The 21,433-nt window shown below is 36.9% G+C and overlaps 1 protein-coding gene across 5 annotated transcripts; it reads right to left on the bottom strand.

Moving 5' to 3' along the window:
• Nucleotides 1-74: 74 nt before the first annotated feature.
• On the bottom strand, nt 75-18,879 carry LOC103719695 (uncharacterized). Of its 5 annotated transcripts, XR_016398277.1 has the most exons (14): nt 18,728-18,879; nt 18,552-18,651; nt 18,310-18,418; nt 15,753-15,841; nt 11,788-11,844; nt 11,548-11,656; nt 11,363-11,464; nt 11,221-11,285; nt 8,157-8,260; nt 7,993-8,057; nt 6,719-6,773; nt 5,859-5,986; nt 1,133-2,773; nt 75-1,054 (listed from the first exon to the last, which is right to left on the bottom strand). XR_016398277.1 is itself a non-coding variant. In XM_088710787.2 (13 exons), the coding sequence occupies exons 1-13, from the start codon at nt 18,644-18,646 to the stop codon at nt 2,603-2,605; spliced, it is 1,062 nt and encodes a 353-aa protein (XP_088566913.1). In that variant the 5' UTR covers nt 18,647-18,670; the 3' UTR covers nt 2,427-2,602. The 5 variants fall into 5 exon arrangements, 3 of the variants coding, with proteins under 3 accessions (XP_088566913.1, XP_088566914.1, XP_089783225.1); XR_016398276.1 differs by lacking the exon at nt 18,728-18,879 and having other exon boundaries at nt 18,552-18,670; XM_088710787.2 differs by lacking the exons at nt 75-1,054; nt 18,728-18,879 and having other exon boundaries at nt 2,427-2,662; nt 2,750-2,773; nt 18,552-18,670.
• Between the last annotated feature and the right edge of the window lie 2,554 nt (nt 18,880-21,433).

Raw genomic sequence — 21,433 nt, 5'->3', positions numbered from 1 at the left:
TTTTTTTTTTTTGCTTAGATAAGTAATTCATACAATATGTGTACGAATACATCCAATAAAATCAAAAAACAGAATATCACGAAGCTCCCGAGGCAACTTTCCATTCTCAGTCCACAAGGTGCTACCGGCATGGTTAGCCACAAAGATGGCCACCCAGTCTGCAGCCCCGTTGGCTTCTCTAAATACATGCTTAGCCTGGACGACTCCTTCATCTGTCATCATCATCCAGATATCTTTCCCTCCTTCCTTACCAGTTTCTACCATACCGATTTGATCTGCCTCCAGCATAGCTCAGTAAGTTCCAATCAAACGGTTCGAGATGGTATAACCGAACAGTTTGAGACAGTACCATTAACCTTGGTTGAGTCAATGCATTTCCCAAACCAATCCAACAAATATCTTATGCTTCATAAGCAGCTGCAATCAATGCCCATGATTTTATTACACTTTCTTTGGCAAGGGGCAAAGATTTTGCTGGATTGATACAAAACGTAAGTCCGCAGATCATGCTTCTGTCTCATGGCTTCTCACATTGTCTCCCATTTCTATCCTCCATTTTGGACCTACGCTGTTGCTGGAAATTGGACCCGGAGGCGGCCGTCAGCTGAGGAGGGGGAGCTCCGGGAGGGCTTGGCGAACGGCGGTGATCCAGCGATGTGCGGCGTCCTCCGGGGGACCTGCAAAAAGCCGGTGGCCGGGCTGTCCGGCGCCGGCCCTCCGACGCTCAAGTCAGTGAGGGCAAGTGTATGAACGGAGATAGAAGTAGTTAGGATTTTTCTTCCTCCCTCTCAAAATGGAGAAATTCCCCTTTTATAGAGGGGGCTGGGTTACCTGTGATGTGATGGGGCAAACAACCTTTCGTACAATTGGGCATGCGGTAGAAATTAATACTCGATCGTGTGAGTCAATGCTGTTACTGTAGGAGATTAGGCCAAAGCTCTCAAGCCCTTGTGGAGTCATGCCATCATTCGTAGCCAAGCGGGCTTGCCGTAAGAGGCTTGATGTCCGTAGGCAACCGAAGCCATATGCTTTAATTGTTGAGTGAGTTGAGTGCCTGCAGGGGCCATACACATTAATTGTTGATGAGGACAAAGTGTGGTCTTTCGGTCGCGCCGCAGGGGAAGAATGTGACCTCAGCGCGTAAGTCGGGCGTCTTCGGGTTAGTGGAACCGTTCGGCTTCTTCCGGGTCGCTCGGAGGGGGTCTGCTCGGTCGGCCCCCGCTCGGAGGGGGTCTGCTCGGTTGGGCGTAGCGACATTTCCCCCCAACATACGCCAATATGACAAGAAACCACCATCTTCAAAATAACTCAAGCCAGAGAAGGCCAGCTTTTCATACGGAGAATGTAGAGGTCACATACAAGGTCTGATAGGGCATCGATATCAAGTCAGCGAGCACTAAAAATTTCTACGCAAATGTAATCCGCAAAGAATATATTATGCGGACTATACGAGTCCCGCATAGAATTACTATGAAGTTTTACCAGCATAGAACTTAATATGCGACATTAAAGAACAAGCGCATAAATTTTCTATGCAGATGAATGCCCGCATAGATGTTTTATGTGCAAACCCATAAAATTTCTATGCGGATTTGATCCGCACAGAAAATATTTGCGGTCATCTGCGGGTAAACACATAACTTTACCATAAGGATACGACTCGCATAAAAATTAATATGCGGACAGCACAAACATATGCATAGAATATCTGTGCAAATGCACTCCCTCATACAAGTTATATGCGGACACATAGGTGTGATTGCATATAATTTCCATGCTACATACAGTCGCATGAAAATTTACATGCTGACACAACTCAATCATCGGCAGGAACACATAAAATTCTATGCAGATTTAATTTCCATTTTAAGAAAAGGTTCAATATGCGCATAAAACTTTTACTATTTTTTATAAAGATTCAAAATTTTAAAAACTCAGACTTAGTAGTTCCTTATTGGATTTTAAATTTTATGTACATTTGCATTTACCGACATCCAATAATTCCAAGCCCAGTTGGACTTTATGGGTGATGGTAGCTGACCACATGCGCGCTTTTGCTCGACTCGGCTTGGCTCAGCTTGGCCGTATTCCATGCACATACATGCATGCCTAGAGTGTAGGTGCATGATGCATATGCGCACATAGCGAGCATGTTTTGCCATATGCTCCAACCAGATTAAATTTGAAAATTGATTTCATATATATAACGTAAGCATTATAGAGCAAGATTAAACTCATATTTGATTTTTCATTTTACAAATTTCAAAACCATTGGATTTAAATTGATTTAATTTAAATTTTGAATTTTGAATTTTGAATTTTGAATTTTGAATCGGACTGACTCACGATTGACCTACACACCGTAACATAAGCACTAGGGATCTTAATGCATACACAATATGAGCCATTATGAGACACCAGTGCTATTAGGGCATTATAACTTTTATTGAGAGACCCATTGAGATCTTTATAGGTCTCTTTTACCTGGACCGAGCCAATAAAAAGGTTCCAAGTCCTGGGTCTTAAACAATACAATTCTGAAATAGACCAGGCCTTATTATATTAATGAGAGAGAGAGAGAGAGAGAGAGAGAGACCCCTTTTCAATTTCCACTCAATTTCTTCTTCTCTTTCAATTTTCCAAAGCTTTTCTTACTTTTTACCTGGGCAACTTAAGGAGTTTATCTGGTCAGTCTCCACACAATTATGCTCATAATATGTGACTTGGGACTGAATCGAGTTCTTTGTACCTTGAGGATAATCTCGATATGAACCTGCACAAGGAGGTGAAATCCGTTCTTAGGTCAGCATCTTCACATACCTTGTTCCAGGCACGCATTCCTTCCAAATTATTTTTTCAATTTATCTTGTTATTAAAATTTGAAATTATTTATAAAGCTTGTTTTATGTAATTATTAGCAATTTTTAGGATAACTAAAAATTGACAATGCGATAAAAGAGATATAGAAGTCTGCATGCATGGACCTGGTTATCGTATTGACATGACAATATATCTAAACCTTACAATAGAAAAGATACATGTACATGTAGTGGCCTTTTGAATGCATGTAGAAGGTTTTTTTACCTTTTTTTTTTTTCTCGATACAAATGCATGTAGAAGAAGCTGCGGAGAGGTTTCTTATTTGTCATTTTCGCCACCTCTATAACAATGGCATCAGAACAACCAAGTATGACACTATTTTATGAGTTGATAATTGAGTGTATTTTGAACTTTCGATGACAAAGGAGAGATCTAACAAGCAAGCACCAAGATAGAAATTCTACAACCTGTTCAACAGTTGGTGTTGCCATCTTCATCGTCATTGTATTTATCTTCTCTCATTATCCTTGTTGATAGAAAGGCTAAAGGACAGTAGTGTTGCTTCTCTTTTTTTCTTCTTATATATATATATATATATATATATATATATATAGAGAGAGAGAGAGAGAGAGAGAGAGAGAGAGAGAGAGAGAGAGAGATTGATTTTGTATAGCCTCTCATGGGCCAAAGGTTAAAAGGAATAAGGTATAGGAAGCTCCCACAAATATTCAAAAACCCCACAGCTGAGATACCAAGATGTGCATAATTGTGATTCCTTTGATAATTGATTTTGCTTACCAAAATACAAAATAAATAAATAAATAAATAATAAAGAAAGAAATTGGGTTTAGGATGCATGTGAATCATCAACTTCTGTAATTTGAACATAGAACAGGTTTCCTAAGCTATGGCAGGGCTGCAAGAGCTAAAAAGTACCAATGTTTTATTCCTTTGTTGCATTGCTTGATATAAGATCCTCCCACATTGACAGTGTTAGAAAGATTTTTGATTGTTATACCTGACCCATGACCTACATAGATTAGGAGATACAAGTAGATCAATTATAGTGCCTATGATTGAATTTAGAACTTTAGCCTTGTGAGAATATTAGAACTTTCGTGAAACGAGTATGTGAGGATTAGCATGGATTTGCAGGCATGCATTTAGTCCAAAAAATTCAAATAGCACTTTCTGCTAATCTTTTGAGGTGAAGTCCTGAGTCGGTTGACTTGTCAACTCCATACCACCTAAAGTCTTCAGAACTTTTCCTTTCAAGCAGGCCCAAGATCCATAAAAACCCCATTATTGTTCTTTTTTCATTCTCTCTCTCTTTTTTTTTTTTTTTTGCTAGATTTTTCATTCTTTCCCTGATGATGAAAGAACTATGTACCTTACTCCTCAACCATTGAAATGATCATTGATGGACCAGACCAAGGAAGATACAGAAAATGTAATATATGACACCTTTCTAAACCATTTTTTTTCATATTTCATTGAATCAGAATACTAAATTTTGCTCATAAGCTAATTTTACCATGCTTTTTTTTGGTGGTTATTTCTAGGTTAATCTTGGAAGTGGTAGGTCTAAAACCATCGCTTAAATGTAATCACATGACTGGGAACAACCTTATAAGCGGAGGTTGTGTTAGTTCAAAGGGATTTGGAAGCATGTCAACTATGCAGTTCACATGAGGGACAAGCTTTATAGTGCTACCAAGGCAAAATTGCACACAAATTCAAGTAACGTGATTGAGCCCAGTTTGTAGGTTGGTCAAAAGGCCCAGTGGGGCCCACCTATAGTAGCTACATGGTTCCAAATAAGAGTGCAAATTGGTTGGATCAGATTAAGTTGGGTCATATTCATGAGTGACCCAGACCCGACCCGATTTTTTATTCAGGTCTAAATTTTAGACCCAGACCCAACCCAATAGAAAATCGGGTCAGGTCGGATCGAGTCCATGGTTACAATTTTTAACCCAATAAATCATTTAGATCAGAACACTTCTCCGTCAAGTTTACTTGTCGCTTGTAATATTGGCTAAAAGTTATGTTTTTTCAGAATACGGTGGCTAAAAGTCATGTTCAGATGCTCTTTGGATGACTAGAAAATTTAATTGATATGATAAGACTCATCAGCTTAGCATGTCTACAAGTGGGAGTTAGATTTATACTTAGACTCGAGGCTTTCAGACATTTCGAAATCAAGAAATCTCTACAAAAACAGATGCTATTAGAGAATCCCCTCCCAAAAAAAAAGAACCGAGGAGGAAAAAACTACATGAGCAGAGGCCCCTGCCATTCCAACAGTATGGAGATGAATTGACATATGATATGTTTAATTCAATATAAACAGATGAAGAATATGCAGAGGTTATAGCATCCAAGGCATTGCTGTCGCAAAAGCATATAAAAGAGATTGCATACAAAGAATAGAACAACAGTCTTAAACAAGACCTATCTTAATCAATAATATAACATGTAACACAATCTCATATTTCTCTATATTCTTTAACATTGATTCAAAACATTTCTCTTGAGATGGAATTTAGTCATCATACTGCTGAGGTTAGTTTAAGCCCTTCTGTTTTTATCTATTAGATGATGATCAAAGACATCTAGTTTTCAAGGCAAAAACTAAAATTCATCTCAGTACAAAAAAAGTAAAACAAAATCATAGAGCACAAAAAGAATTGTGATGGTTGCCATCTCTTAAATCATTAAAAAGGAAAAAAAAAAAAGACAGTCCATTTCAATTCTCTCTCTACTTGTGGTTTACATGTCAATGACCAACTCACTAGCAAGTTTTCTTACGTGCTGTAGAATTATTTCAATGACAACATACCATTCACTAGACCTACCATGCTATAGATGAATGAAAGGAAAAAGAATGGTGTATAAATCTGAACTAGGCTTTCTCACAATCAAAATCTGCAGTGCTGAAGAATAATTATGAAACTCCTAGAGATGGGAAGGAAAAGGAAAGGAGGAAAAAAACTGCAATCTGATTAAGGGCAAGGATTGGGATATCTTGCATGAACCTTGTTGATCTCAGCAATTATTTCCATTGGGAGACGGATCTTAGAAGCTTGAAGAACTTCCCTTAGCTGCCATTCTTTAGTCGCCCCAAAAACAGCACTTGCAACAAGAGGGTGCTTCAAGACAAATGCTGCCAAAGAGGACACAAATGGGAACCCAAGTGAGAATAAAATTTAAATTAATGCTGGCTATCTGCGAACACAGTTCATACAGCATTTGACTGCTAACAGACACAACTAGGGCACAAATTGAATTATGTACTCTCATATGACCCTTCTTACAGGCTGAAATTAAGATTCTTTGACCACTTTGCATTTTTCTTGTGCATTCTGCAGTCTAATCATATGTTGGGTTCCTGATAAAATTCCAAGTTGAGATGCTCTATTCATTCCAACAAAGCTGGATTATTCATATGATATGAAAACTAGTAGTAGAAATGGGGGAAGGAGAGGGGATCCTTACATCAGAATACACGGGTCATGGATGAGATGGTGGCCTAGTTACGCTACAAATTTAATTGTCTTGAGCAGGATTTTCTTGTCTTGCATTCGATCAAATATAAATTTTGAAGCTCAATTTCTACAGTTCAACTATTGAGCCTTTTCTATAGGTGCATAGGATAATTATTCTCCTTTGATGCAACTGTCTTTTCCAACTGCTTATGATCAAAAAGCTAGGTTATCACGAATTTTTGCAATATTAGTCTCCAAAGTTGTCATGTGAATAAGGGATAAGATTGTTTCAAAACTCTTAAGGAAAGCCATGTCAACAAACAAGAAGAAGGAACATAAAATATAGAGATATTGCATTTAACCATTGACCATCAATCTATCATCCAGCAAGCAATAGTCACTGGTCATACCAATTGCAAGAGATGCAGGAGAAAGACCATACTTCACGCCAATATCCACATATTCCTGCAAATTTACATGGGCAATTCATGAAAACAAGAATTGTGAAAGCATATGCTGAAGATATTACGAAAAGACAGTTTGAAGATAGGCAGGTTTACCAATATGCTACTTTTGTTACAAGTGAAACCTAATTAAGCATAAAAAAAAACCAAATAGGTTAACTTTACTTAGTGTGAGGGAGGGAGATCCGCCCGCACTATGATAACCCAAGTCTGAATACTTTGAATGTATCATTGAAGGCTCGAACCCAAGACCTCTGGTTGCAAAGCAAAAAGGTGTGACCATTGGGATAAGCTTAAATTCCATTGGGATAAGCTTCAATTCACTAAAGAGGTTAACTGATTAGGGTCAAGCCCAGCTATCCTGTTAAGACCAATAGAAACCTTTGTTGCATACATGACTTAACAAATACCTGATATTCAAAGTGACCAGCATGTACAATGATACAGCAATTGTTTTCAGATAAACCATACCAGCATTAAGTCAGGAGCTAGTCTGCTTTAAAGGCAGTCTATTGGACATAGTAGGGATGTGAATCCAGGTTGTACGAATGTACATAAAAGGAAACTTTATGATTCAACAGACATGTGAACCATAAAGAAAAGGGTATAGTGGAATCTTAAAGATTTTGAATACTTTTAACTAACATCAGAACTCGACACTGATATCAAGCCTATACGCATGGAAATTGAAGAATTATAATAATGTATTAGAAAGAACTTTTAATAGTGAATCCATTTCAGTATTGCTTATGTTGATAACTAAGATTATAACTTGAATAATCAGCTCAGTACGTTACTAGTATAGTTCAAATCTTCTAGACCATAAGTCTGCAAGGTTTCTGGCGTTAACTCTTTCTTCCGGTGATTTTTGTCCCCTGTGACCCATCAAATTAATATCATCACCACAGTCTTAACATTGTCTGCGGATAGCGTGATATATACTAATATGTAATAAACTAAGAGATATTTAATCTTGTGTGCTGATGAGGAGACTTCAGAGCAGATAAAGTTGTTCGGGCAATAAAGGAGCTAAAGAAGCAAGGATCAACTACATTAACTATGAAACAGATCCATTAGAAAGACAGAAGAGAAAATCAACATTTTTTAAATCCACCAATAAAGAAGTAAGTTGGTTTCCATTCTTCATACTTTCTTTAACAAGTTATCTTTTAGCGATCTTGAAAAATTCAGAACTCAATCGATGCACATAACATGATTACCTGAACAGCTGATTTTAATATGGGATTGGAAAGGTTATATCTAGATTCACCTTCAGAATATCTTCCTACAAGGAAAAAAGAAGAAAAATCAACCAGAGTGAAAATTAATGAACCAGAAAATTTCCAATATCAGCTATTAAAAATTTACAGATCATGGCTTCAACCTCGGAATAGATTCATTCGTGCATCTGATGGACCCCCACTAGGAGAGAAATACTTCCCAGAAAGTATGCCCATTGCCATTGGGCTGTAAGCCAACAAGCTAATTCTGAAAAGTTTTTATTCAAATGAGATGTTTGGCCAAGTTTGTATGCATAATTAGGTAACATTCAATATCATTAGACAACATGTAATGCCAGTACATAAGCCTAGATAAGTATATGACATGAAAGAAATGCAGGTGTAAAAGAAAGTGAGAGTTGTGTGATATATTCATCGATTCCCATGCTCAATTTGAAGAAGAAGATGATGATTATTAGAGCCGTATCTTATTTCTAAGGAAACAAGCTTTGCCACCTAGGTTTTTGGATTTGTAGATTAATATTATTAAGTACAGCTAAACAACAATATTTTGATACCATGTTACATGTCACCTGCTTGACTCTCTTAACGTTGCTTCTCATATGTTTTGAAATTTAGCATAGTGCTGTGTTTATTCCACATCTTTACATTAGTCAAAATCTTAATATGTTAAAATATATTTTTCATATTTCTTCTGATTAATTTTTTTCATATCACAAAGATCTTCATGTTTATTAAACTAAATGGTGACATATTCATTTATTAATTAAATAAGGAAACAAAATAACCTATTACTGTACATGTTAAAAGATTTCTATCATGCAATTTTTTTACTTTTACAGCCATAGTGTCTCACGAGGAGTCTTCTTGGAATCCTAACCAAGAAGGCTAATATCAGCCAATCACAACCACTATGATCAGAATCTGATCTCTTACATAGCCAACTCCTGCTCTTTGGGCATTGAAATCTCACCAGACACGTAAAGTTGCAACATCCACAAATTTTCTCAACTCACCACCCCCCCCCCCCTCCAACCCCCACCCCACCCCAAAAAAAAGTTCCCTGACTGAATACAGTGATAAATGACTGATAAGAATATAAAGAGCATTTTGGATGGAGATGTTGGATGACAATCCCTCAAAGTCATGATCCCATAGCGTGAAAGGATAACAGGTAATCAGCTTCATTGGTCTACCTGTTGGTATCATGGTTTAGTGAATGACACAAGGCATGTGTTTGAAGAAATTTTCATAAAGCAAAAATATCCAGTTACATCTTTACTTTTACATAGTATAGCAGAACTCCTTGGCCCAAAGAGATGATCGAAGGAGAGTGAGCCGCTGGGCTCGATGACGCGGCAACAGTCAGTTGAGGATTCCATATGATTTGGGAGGTTCTAGATATTTCACAAGATGAGTTGTGTAACACTTTGGCCCCAATATACACATAAGGTTGAGAATAAATTTGATTGCATCTCTCTCCAAGCATGCATAAAACTACAAAAGGTGAAATACGGTAAATAACAATTCATGCTATATGATAGGGAAATTATTGGCACGAATGACGAACCCTAGATGAACAACCAAAATTTTGGTTGCATTGTTGCAAATTGAATGTTGCATCCAGACAAAAAATATAGATTCAATACAAATATTGGACCTAAGGTGACATAAGTTACTGAGTAACTGGATCATGTTTTGGACCAAGTCCTTAACAAAGAAGTGGTTCAGATCAGTCAGGCCACCTAGATTACCTCCAAACTTGCTCCTTACTCGTGTGGAGATCAGATGACCTATTAAGAGATAAAAATATCACATTACATTCTTTTCTCTTCCATCACCTCTACATGTTTAAATATTGCTTTTAATGGCCTCTAAAGTCATAATGATGAAAAAAAATCAAGCCACATTTCTGTTAAGCTCTCCATAACTCCAACCCCGAGCAGCCTCCGCTTTGATCATATTTTTATAATTGTCACTACTTTTCCACGGGCTGACCACATGCATTGCACATGCGACTGCTAGTGCTAAATAATGATTTCAAAAGTAGGTGATTATCCAAGAATGCTTGGACATTTGGAGAGAGCTGCCCCCCCCCCCCCCCCCGAGGTTCGTTGCGGAGAGAGCCCGATGCCAGGCAGCTGACATCCTTCAGGCACATCTAACGAACATACCCTTGACAACTCGAGATACTTGGGGCTCCCCTTCTGCTCGTGGAACGTCTCGCACGGTGTTATTCATCTGGGATCCCTCACCTCCGAGTTTCCTTAAGATAAATTTCGACGGATGTGTACTGGATAGCGGGAGCAGGAGAGCAGCCGGCTTCATCATCAAAGGTCTGGACTCTAGGGTGATTGCAACTGAGGGCTGCCAGATCTTCAACATCTCAGTTTCCGGAGCAGAACTGCGAGCAGCTTGGACTGGCGTGTGCTATGCGTGCCGCGAACTATGAGCCTGTGCTATCATGCTCGAGCGAGATTCGGCTACAGTTATTGATTGGATTCAGCAGGGTGTGGATGAGGTGGACGAGCACCACCCGCTGCTCAGGGATATCCAGGCTATGATCAGTGGTGGGATGGCACCGCAAGCAAAGCACGTGTATCATGAGGTCAACGGGGCAGTAGATTGGGTAGTCTCGTATATGGCTAACCATTTTGGGAAGACTCTATGGCTAGGGGAGAGGGGATTACCTGGTGCACTTCGGGACTTGTTATTTTTTAACTTTTTTGGGTGTATTTGTATCCGATTTGTATGAGACATCCACTTCAACAAAAGAAAAGTAGGTGATTAAAATGGAATATCTAATTATGCAACGTGGCTTCCTCCTCACTATGGAAATGTAATATTTCATTTATGATCTTTAACTTGGCAAAGATAATGGACCCCAAAAAAGATGCTTATAAAAACCATTTGGACAATTAGATTCGCTACACATAAAACAACTTAATGTGATGAATATCATTCTCTACGGTCCAAGTCCATTATAAGCCTAGAAGGCATAAGATCAAACTCAAATCATCTCATGATCATCAAAACGAAATAAGCTAAAATCATTACCCAAATCAAAATGCAAGAAATCTATCTCTTGCATTATGTTAAAATGTAAAGGCAAAGACTACACAAGCTTATAAATTTCAAAGAAAACATAATCTGGATTTCAGCGATAGATAGCTATACAGTACCTAAGTGAACCGAATAACAGATTACCTCTCATGGTGGCAGCATTCAGCTAACGCAGCATCAAAATTTCGGCAAAGTAAGTTGTAAGAGTTCTGGCCAAAAGGTTGGCAATTATTATCCCAAAAATAACAGGAAGTAGTCCATAGCTACAACAAGAATGGGCTCATACCTGCAGGGAAACTAACTTACTGTTGAGCTGAATTTTCCCAGCAAGTTGAAGGAATTTCATCACCCCATATGGTGTTTCATTACTAAGACCAATATATCTGATCTACAAGCGTGATTTCTTGTCAAATAAAACTAGATGTATTCTTAAAATAATCTGGCAACCAATGTCCAACCATGCTTGCACACCTTACCAGCATCAACAGCTTTTCCAAGAGCACCAAGCTGCTCCTCTATACCCACAGATGCATACTGTCGACTTGGATCATATTCAGTTTCTCCAAACATTGGAACATAACTGGAAATACAGTGGAAAGCCTCAGAAACAAGATAACAGAAAGAAGTTCCCTATTGGATAAATTATATTCATCTGAATCAGCAATTACTCTGCAGATTTGCCAAATAGGAAAAGAACTTATTCATGCATACCGGTCAGGCCAATGTATCTGATACAGGTCAATGTAATCTGTGCTCAGTCTCAACAAACTGCATCAAGTCAAAAGAAAAGAAGAACAATAACTTTTGGGTTAAATCTTGTACAGAAATTAATCTCTCAGCATCTGACAGTAGATCTTTCTTCAGATACACTTTTATATCCATATACAAACAATTTCTGTACACAACAGTTATGTTGGGAATAGTAGAAATATACTACTGAAACCTGTGCCATGAAAGATTTATCAATATCTAAACAATCAAACAACAAGCAAGAAACTAATTGATTTCATTCTGATGTAGCAATTACTTATACAATTCCATAGCAAAGACTTGGACTTTTTCTATTATAGCATCCAGTTGCAGTAGACCCGCACTACATTTTTTCATTTCATGTTTGTTCGCAGTGAACTACTTCAGTTTTTTTTGTTAATTTTTTAAACCAAAATCTTGTTATTTTGGGGCTTTGTGCTTCAATTTTTCACTATGGTTCATAACCGTGCTTTAGAGATGACTAAAAGAGCATCAAGGCTCTGTCGCTGCGGTGTCTGGGGAGGGTCAGATGTATGCAGCTTTAATCCCTTGTGCGGAGAGGCTATTTTCATATTTTAAACCCATGACACCCAGGTCACCATGTCTTCGTGCTTGAAAGATAGATACATTCCCAAAAACCAAATTGAGTTCTTCCCTCCTTGCCTAGACTCATCACTGAAATAGGGAACTTTGGAAGGGTTGCTTTTTCTGTCAGCTGAGCTAAAAGTTTGCCATCAATAAAAGACATCTCCTTGCCACCTACCAGCTTTCCAAATTTCAAGCTAAGCCCCTCTTGCCCGTAGTTTCCTTAATCAAGGATTTAGCGTTAATTCGGAGGATATATGTCAAGCAGAGATCCAGCACAAAACAGTATTAAATTTGAATCAATCAAAATTCAGAAAAAAAGGAGCAGTTTTACGTTGATGTATAATAGCCAATAACATGTATTTGGGACAAGGTTTGTTAAATGGCTAGTATTAGCAAACTACTTGAAGATTTGATGGGTGAGGTTGCCCAGTAAATGTTAAAGACTAAAGGTTTAGACATTTAGTGCTGGTTTGGAATAGAAACTGAAATGACCACCTGACTCTAGAGAGGAAAGGAAACAAAAAAAAGGTTGAACTGAATAAACAGAATTTAGTCTTGAGTCGAAATTGATGATTGAGAGATGTTTATTTCAATTTTAGTATCGAAGCTTCATAATACAAAAATGAAGGCAGACAGGCAAGGAACTCCAAATAACATTGTGATAAAGTTTTGACAATGATGCTTCTGCTTTGTTGCCAGTGAATCTCTATTTCATAGGATATATCATCAGAAAGGCAAAAACTGACATACAAATAAAAAATGTAAGATTCCAATTATATCATGTGTAAAATCTTCAGCAAAAATATATACTTCGAACATGTAATAAACAAAATTTTCTTACTAGATGTATGCCCTGGAATATATAACTATACTACCAGCCCTGGTCCAGAAATGTCAATGCTAGCCACTCATATTGGAAAGAATGACTGAAGGCACATAAGACTACAGCGTCAGTCAATTATTAAATGAAAAAACCTTGATTTATTGATGCTTAAGGAAGGATCCTAGAAAAACATTTCATCAATTAGGATTGTAGAAATATTATTACCAAAAGTGGGCATGGAACATGGCCACAAAAAAAATACAAACCCAACAATGTTTATGCAGACTTTACAGATAAGTCATCATGCTGATTTTTACAGGAGACTTTACAATCATGTAGCCAAGAAAAGTTTAACGGGAATAGGAGGCCACTCATAGCCCTTTATGAAAAGGCCCAAGGATTCGCAGGTGAAACTAAATTATCTTGTTCCAAATAATAAGTTAAGCATTGGTGTTAATTTACATGTTGTGCTGATGACCTTAACTAGCACCTAGTATATTTCCATAGCTATGAGGTCAATGTAAACAAACAGAATGCACAACTTCAACATCCAATACAGCATAAAAGGGGAGGTTCAATTTATTCGACCCTTAACTTACATTTCAAAAGCCAGCATATGCAAATTATCAAGTCTAGCTGACGGTAAAGGTATAGGAAGGTGATATAAGTACCACTAATAGCCTAGGACAACCTATCTCTTCTATAATTTTAATGGTGATTCAACAATCAAAATGGCTGAGCAACAGAGTAGAAATGTTTTCACATATGATTAATAATTAATGCCATCACCAAAAGGAAAACCTCCACTAAAGAGCATCGACTCTTGTCTCCCTGTATCACCTTTAAGAGTCCCTCAGACTTATCATATACTTGACAACTGATGCAGTTATAGAGCTCACACGGCAACATGAATACAGATGCCAAAAATAGTAAGATCCTGAAATCTTAAACAAAGTGATGCTAATGTGTATTTCTGTGTATCCTTAGCATTGTGTTTTGGGATGGTATCTTTATTAGGTTCATCTTACAATATGTGCTGCGAAGATAATCACAAATCTTTATTTATCCAAGAGAATCTTCTCTCTTTGTCTAGATTCTTTCCTTATCCAAGAGAATCTTCAATAGTTGCTCTATGGTTGAATAACCCTAAACTACATAACCTCTCAATTAGATTTCTCCTTGCACTGATTGGTATTTCAAATTTGGATAGGTGGTTCGTGCATCATTTGATACTTTGATAAGAAACTGGCAACCAATTCACAGAGGGCCAACTTCAGGTAGAGAAATGGTCCTAAAACTGTTCCCCAAATTTAGACTGCACCTTGTTCATCTTGATAAACCCATACAGAGGGGATAAGGCTTGCAAGTTAAGGTATCTATGATATGTATACGAGTGTAGCTTGAAGGTTAACATAGTAATTAACAAACTGTTTTCTAGTTTAACCAACTTGCCAAAAGGAAGACAAAAACTTGGCCATAAAATCATTAAGTGTTAATTTAAGAGGTTCGGGCATGTCAAACACAGCTAAATCAATTTGCCCAATTGAATGGCATCCTGTTTAACTATCACCTCTCCAAGACAATAATCATATGTCAAATATTGTTGTCAAACATCCACTTTAGACTCTGTAATATGGTTGGAACTATTTGTTGAATCATAGTACTGAGGAATCCTTCAAGTCGAGCAGGCTATAAGCCAACGAAGGTTAAGGCACAACAGGTTGGACCTCATTCAGGTCGTCTGGCTAGGTCCAATCTGCCAGGCTCAAGATTATTCTAGACAATATAGGTCAGTATGTCCCAACCTTGGCTTGTCTAGGGCCATAACCAACCTAAAAAAATAATGAGGTGCACATACGTATAAGCTTTACAAAGTGCATGCATGCATCCATACACCCACAAAAACATGAATTGGTTAGTTATGGGCTCGGTCATTTAAAATAGCATCAGGTATGGCTTGGGCTGGTTTTGAGTTCCATGGCCAACGAGTATCGAACCTAGCCTTGGGTAGCTAGACCAGGCTTGCCCACTGAGATCCCTTATAGGAATGTCAGCTTGCAAGATGATAGTTATTTCAATTCCTCTACTGGTCAAAAAGGTCAGTGAAAGGATCTCTTCAAGGGTGGGAGAAGATTTCTTTTGATGCTCTCAATTTAAAAACAAAAGGTAAAAAAAAAAAAAAAAATTAGTATTGATATAAATCCAAGTATTGGTAGTAGCAAGTTAAACTACACCTTTCCAGCAATCTAGTGACCAATTCTCAAAAACATACATGCACGTATGCATACATTCACGCACCAATCCAACGAATCAAATCACTGTAAAATTGTAACCTACTCTTCCGCTCCCAACCATATGATTTGGCATTTGTAGATAAATAAAAGCAGGTGTCCAATCATAGATATACTTCTTGTGACTACAGAAGGTGCTCAAATATAAAAATGTCAGAAATCATTTAATGATTCCAATATACACTTCTAATAAACAGAGTTGGACCTAATGATAAATCTCGAACCTGTTATTAATGGCCTCTAAAATATTATTAGCATCCAAAGATTTAGGCCCCCCTCTAATCCAAGTCATCTGGCCAGATGGTCCAGTAACCTGTGGGCAGAGCAATATAGTTACTTCAATAAATGTTGCATCTGGCATAAAAAATATGTAAGAAAACTACAGGGATATTTAGAAAGTAATAGCATATATTGTATACATCTTGCATTTTAAATGTATAATTTTCTTAGGTAGCATCGTGAATAATGGACTGAAATGGAAAACAAGCCATAATTAAACCAAACCACAAGACTTTTTGGGGGACATTTATATGAATAGTCAAGAAATATATTCTTTGTATCTGGAGTGGTACATCATCAGAGCAAACTCTACTTCTCTTTCATCTTGTCTAATCCGTTTCATATTCCTGCATTCCTGTATACTATTCCTTCATTTTCTATTAAGATGGATGGGTCCATGTTCATGATGACTCGATACAACAATTGTTTGGGGAAAAGAGATGGCCACATCATGTTAACAGTCAATGCCTTTGAATAAGGCATACATGATGATCTCAAAGTAACAAACTCCGATCGAAATTATACAAAATACATAATCCTAGATACCTGTGATTTTTAAATAGGACAAGTCAATGATATCCACAAACACACAACATAATCCCAGATGGAGGCAATATTCTTGGACTTAGAACTACTTGTCAGGTGATCCTAAAAGAAATATGAACGTAGCATGTAAAAAATGTTTCTACTTACTGAAGGCATGATAAAGCACTAATGCTTAAAGATTACACTATGCAAGAAGTTCAGGAGGGAAATTAATCCATAAAACATAAACACAAAAACAAGCCTTATCTATTTGGGCAAGCTTTATGAATTTTCCCTAATGAGGTTGTCTATGTCCTATGCTGCTCATGGCCAAGCCACTTCAAATGGTGATCACCAATTTGTCCATTTTAGGTTACTCTAAGGTTTCTCTTACACACTCATTTTTAAATCTAGAATTTCTAGCATGTGAAATGGTGATCACCAATTTGTCCATTTTAGGTTACTCTAAGGTTTCTCTTACACACTCATTTTTAAATCTAGAATTTTTAGCATTACAACTTACCTGCCTCGACATCTTCTTTTCTGCACAACCTATTAATTATCTTAAACATAAGCAAGAAACAAAAAAGATAAAGTCTCCAAATACACGTTATAATGCAGATAGCAGCAAAGACGCAAAGCAACATAAATACAAAAAGGAGAGCTAAAAAAAACAGGCACCTCTTCTTTATGAACAAACATCCAATGAGAAGGCACAAATAAAAATCTCTTCGGTGTCAAAAGATAGGATTTAGTTCACAAACTTGGAGAATTATTATTTCTCTATATTGTTGTATAACTTTTCTTACAGTATATTTCTATCTACAGCTTTTTTTAGAAAATATTCTGTGCGTATCAAAAAAAAATTTATCTATTATATGAAACCAACTATAACAGATTACAGTCATCTGCCATCCATCAATCACCCAGACATATACATCAGTATGCCCAAATTCTTGTATGCTATGACGCATCACATGTGTCAGAAAAATGAAACACGCAACAAGCTGCATAGCTTGCAGACCAGTTTGTAACTGGCACAACTTTTAGAGTTATCCAAATGCTAAAAAATTGTGTCCCAATAGTTATTACCAACTGAGAGAGCAGTGGTTATTGGTGTCAAGACTACTATCTTCTGTGGAAAATAAAAGGTCGAAAATAAGTCACATAGCCTGCTCAAAATGTTGATGGCATACATAGATAAGATTAGCTACCAAAAAGTATGCAGAATCATGTCTGTTATCGGATGAGGATCAGCTAAGAACCTATCCGCCAAATCATAAACAATTGACATCTAATATAGCATGGCTAGCACATAAATGTTGATGGATAACTACCAATCTGGACCTATCTCTATTTCTTTACTGATAATTTAAAGAAATACACAATACCATGTACCAGAATTTGGTTCTCTCAAATCCATTATAGTAGAAGGCATACTGGTAAGCTGACCATTTTAGGTATACCTCCAGAAAGAGCAGAAACTTGAACTTTTCCCTCTTAAAACCAATCCTTGTATAGAAAATTTGCAACCAATGGCCCTAGAATAAGGGGAATCGCAAGGTCATATTTGTCCATTTCATCAAATATTTCCTTTTTCCCCTCATTCACACCTAACGACAAACAGTACAGCGTCGATTCAAGTAATAACTACAGAGTACACCAGTTCCGATGCAAAAAAAAAAAAAAAATCTATGTCACTTGCAGAAGAACGGGTCTAAAAATAGGAATCTCTCTCCGTGTGTGTCGGTCTATCTCTCCAAACAAGTTTCCAAATTGGGCCTATAACAGCATTCATTTTCTCTTGTACATCAATTGCATATTTGCATCTTTGTTTCCTTTTCTTAATAATCGCCAAGCAAATAATTTTGAAAAGCCAACAGCAACTAGTATAAGCATCCACATAAATCATCTCCATCTATCCGCTCATAAAACAAAAGGGAAAACACAGTAAGATAAAGGCAAACAAGAAAGGACCTTAGTAGCCACAACGACACGGTCGCGCGGTATCTTCCGCTCTCTCATCCAACGACCAAGGTACTTCTCACTCCACCCCTGAGTAGCTCTTCGCTGAGGCACCGGATACCTTTTCCATAAAAAAAAAAGGATTTTTTTTTACACAGAGAAAAGATCGAAAGCATCCAAGTTAATAAGAATTAAAACAATAAACCAAGAACAGGAAATGTGGGTGAGAGAGTGTGTGAGAGAGAGAGATCAACATCTCAGCGCTGTCGACGAAGTTCACGCCGGCTTCGAAGGCCTGATCAAGAAGTCGAAAGGACTGCGGTAGTGAGTTCTGCTCCCCAAACGTCATGGTTCCTAAATAAACGAAGAATATTTGTTAGAAGCCAAAATCACAGAGGATTTAGAGAGAGAGAGAGAGAGAGAGAGAAACCGAAGCATAGCCTGGAGACGCTGAGATCGGGAGCGAGGTGGAAGAGAGGGATGGACATTCTCTCTCCTCTTCTTCTTGTGCAGCAAAAATCGGACATAGATTTGGTCGGGTCTCGACTCTCGAGTTCCGGCTCTGGCTATAGCGATGGGTGGGGGGTGGGGTTGCGGGCGAGTGAACTCGTCGGGGGTCATTTTTAATTTGACAGGTCCACCGCTGAGTTGGTGGACCAGTCCAATCGGAAAGCAACACGCCTTCTTTTCCTCCACCCTCAAAAATTTTATCCTATGTATTACATCATATGATTTACTAAAGGAAGTCCACGGAAGTGAATGGTTGTGATATGCAAGACAATATTATGCATATCATGTAGGATATTTCATGTTCGATGGTGTTGCTTTCCGATTGGATTGGTCTAGCAACTCAGCAATGGACCTAGTTCATCCAATAATTTTTCAAACGAACTCTATATAAAATCTCTATAAAGGTGCTTGTTCGATGCTCTTTTTGAAGTCCCTCATAATTCGTGCAAGATCAACGTATCATTGTTCTTTGGTAACATGAAATTAATTTATTCTTTTGTAATACTACATGGTTACAGCTTGTAGTAATGTTATAACGATCATTATAGAGCAAGAAATATTAATTAACATTTACGTTGGTCATTCGAATAAATAATTTTTAATAAAAAAATACGCAATACCAAGTGTCATAATTAGATCCTATCAAATGCAAGAGGGACAGCAAATCTATTATAAGAAAAGAGAAAAAAAAAAAGTAAAAAAGAGGACGAAGAGGAAAAGAAGACAGAAAGATTTATTCTTTCTCCATTATCGTTCTCTTGGCAATATAGGAGATACAAGATCTAGCAATCTATTTCATGTTCTCCTCAATAGGCAATAGAAGCTTGATCTAGAATATAGATGGTTGCATATCAATATCCAAAAAGATGAAAGACAAGTTAGCAAGGTGTAAAACCTTATCGCTATCTCTTACAAGGGTTTTGGGCAATGGTCATGATTGCAAGCTGTACCAATGGTCATGGCCGGCATGATATGCCAGTGGTGGTCAATAAGGTGGTCAATCATTGAGGAAGAATAGGGAGAGAGATGAAAAGGGGTAATGGATTTCTCTTATTAGGATTTTAAGGTTTTAATGGCCTTACTAGGAATTGTATTTTAAAGCTAGATATTAACAAAATGTGATAGAAATTTCTTTGGTTTATTATAGTAAGCTAACATTGTGACAAAAACTCTTTTAATATGCCCAATATTATTAAGCTTGAACAAGAATTTCTTGTGCACTCAATGATGAGTTAAGATGAATGTCAAGTTTATTTATAGACAAACATTAACCTAGATAATGAGCTTATTTTGACATCAAATATGATTTCTTTATATCGAATGGTTGATACCTATGTTGGAATTTTCAATGGTCATATAGGTTGGTAAAATAGGTCTAGGCTTTGAAATGTGAGTGAGAGGACTCAAGTCTGAAAGCAAAAGTGATAAATTTCTATTGTGTAAAAATTGGCTGAAATTATTCTGCAAAAAAATCATGTTGACAAGTTTCTAACATATGACACAAGATAAGAAATCAAAAATGAGAGATAGTAAATTAATCAAGTAAACTACAAGCACTTCACTTTAATGACCTAGGGAATTATAGAACCTGCCAAATCCTAAATTTTAGCCAAGTTCATTTTACAGCTTCCAATCAAATAGTATATAAAATAGAGAAAAAAAGATTAAGGTTAACTAATGGTGCAACATGATATCCCATATATAGAAAATTATTGCTGAATTAGAATACAGAAGCATTAGTCACTAACCATAAAATCTAAAACAAAGCGCAAAACAGGTATCCGAGAAGTTAGTAGCATCTCTTGATTACGTTTTTATCAAGGTTGCTTAACAATTAGTAGCATCCTTAAAGAAAAAGTAATCATTGCTATTAAACCACTCCATCTTTTAACTATAATTTTTTCTAGAATAAATCAATGATTGTATAATTGTGTGTTTGAGTCATCATAATGAAAAGTGAATAATAGTAACATTTTTTTGATACTAGAACTACCCATACTTATAGTATAATTTTTAGATTAGTTTGCCTAAATACTGATAAAAAATATCAATATGATAAAAAATAATTTATCGTATAAATAGTTGAAAAGTCAAATAATCATCAGTAGTCATACAATATACGAATGGTCATGATTGTGAGACTATTGTAGGATTAGATCTCCTCAGTTCTACCTCAAATTGGAAAGTCCTCAAATCCATGTTTAATGTCATATATCATCCATATAAACTTCATAAAGACTATTATATATTAGTTGGGTTAGTTTTTAAGTTTAAATATATAATAGCTATTGCTCATATTTAAAAAATCCTTTTTGGGTTATCCACATGAGAAGTATATGGAAAAATACTAGTTTCCATAAGTAAAAGCATGACGGTGATGCAGAAGAAACTTTTTGCACCCATAAAACTTGACAAGGGCAACATTGGCATCTGGTGAATTTTACGCAATGGGCAATATTCAGGCTGCATTGGCACAGGCATAAGGACAGAAAATATCCTGCCATAATCAAGGCTTCAATGTTAATGCTGATAGATTTCTATAATACAAAATTGAGCTATATCATCCGATCCTAAAATGTAAGATGTTCAAACTAAATAGAATCAAATATGCAAAGTTCCTATATAT

The sequence above is a fragment of the Phoenix dactylifera genome, chromosome 14 (assembly GCF_051530095.1).
Source record: "Phoenix dactylifera cultivar Ajwa chromosome 14, Ajwa_hap1_PhDact_Kaust_v1.1, whole genome shotgun sequence".
NCBI classification, from domain to species: Eukaryota; Viridiplantae; Streptophyta; class Magnoliopsida; order Arecales; family Arecaceae; genus Phoenix; species Phoenix dactylifera.
The sequence above is the reverse complement of the archived record's forward strand: the minus strand, read 5'-3'. Positions and strand labels throughout refer to the sequence as shown.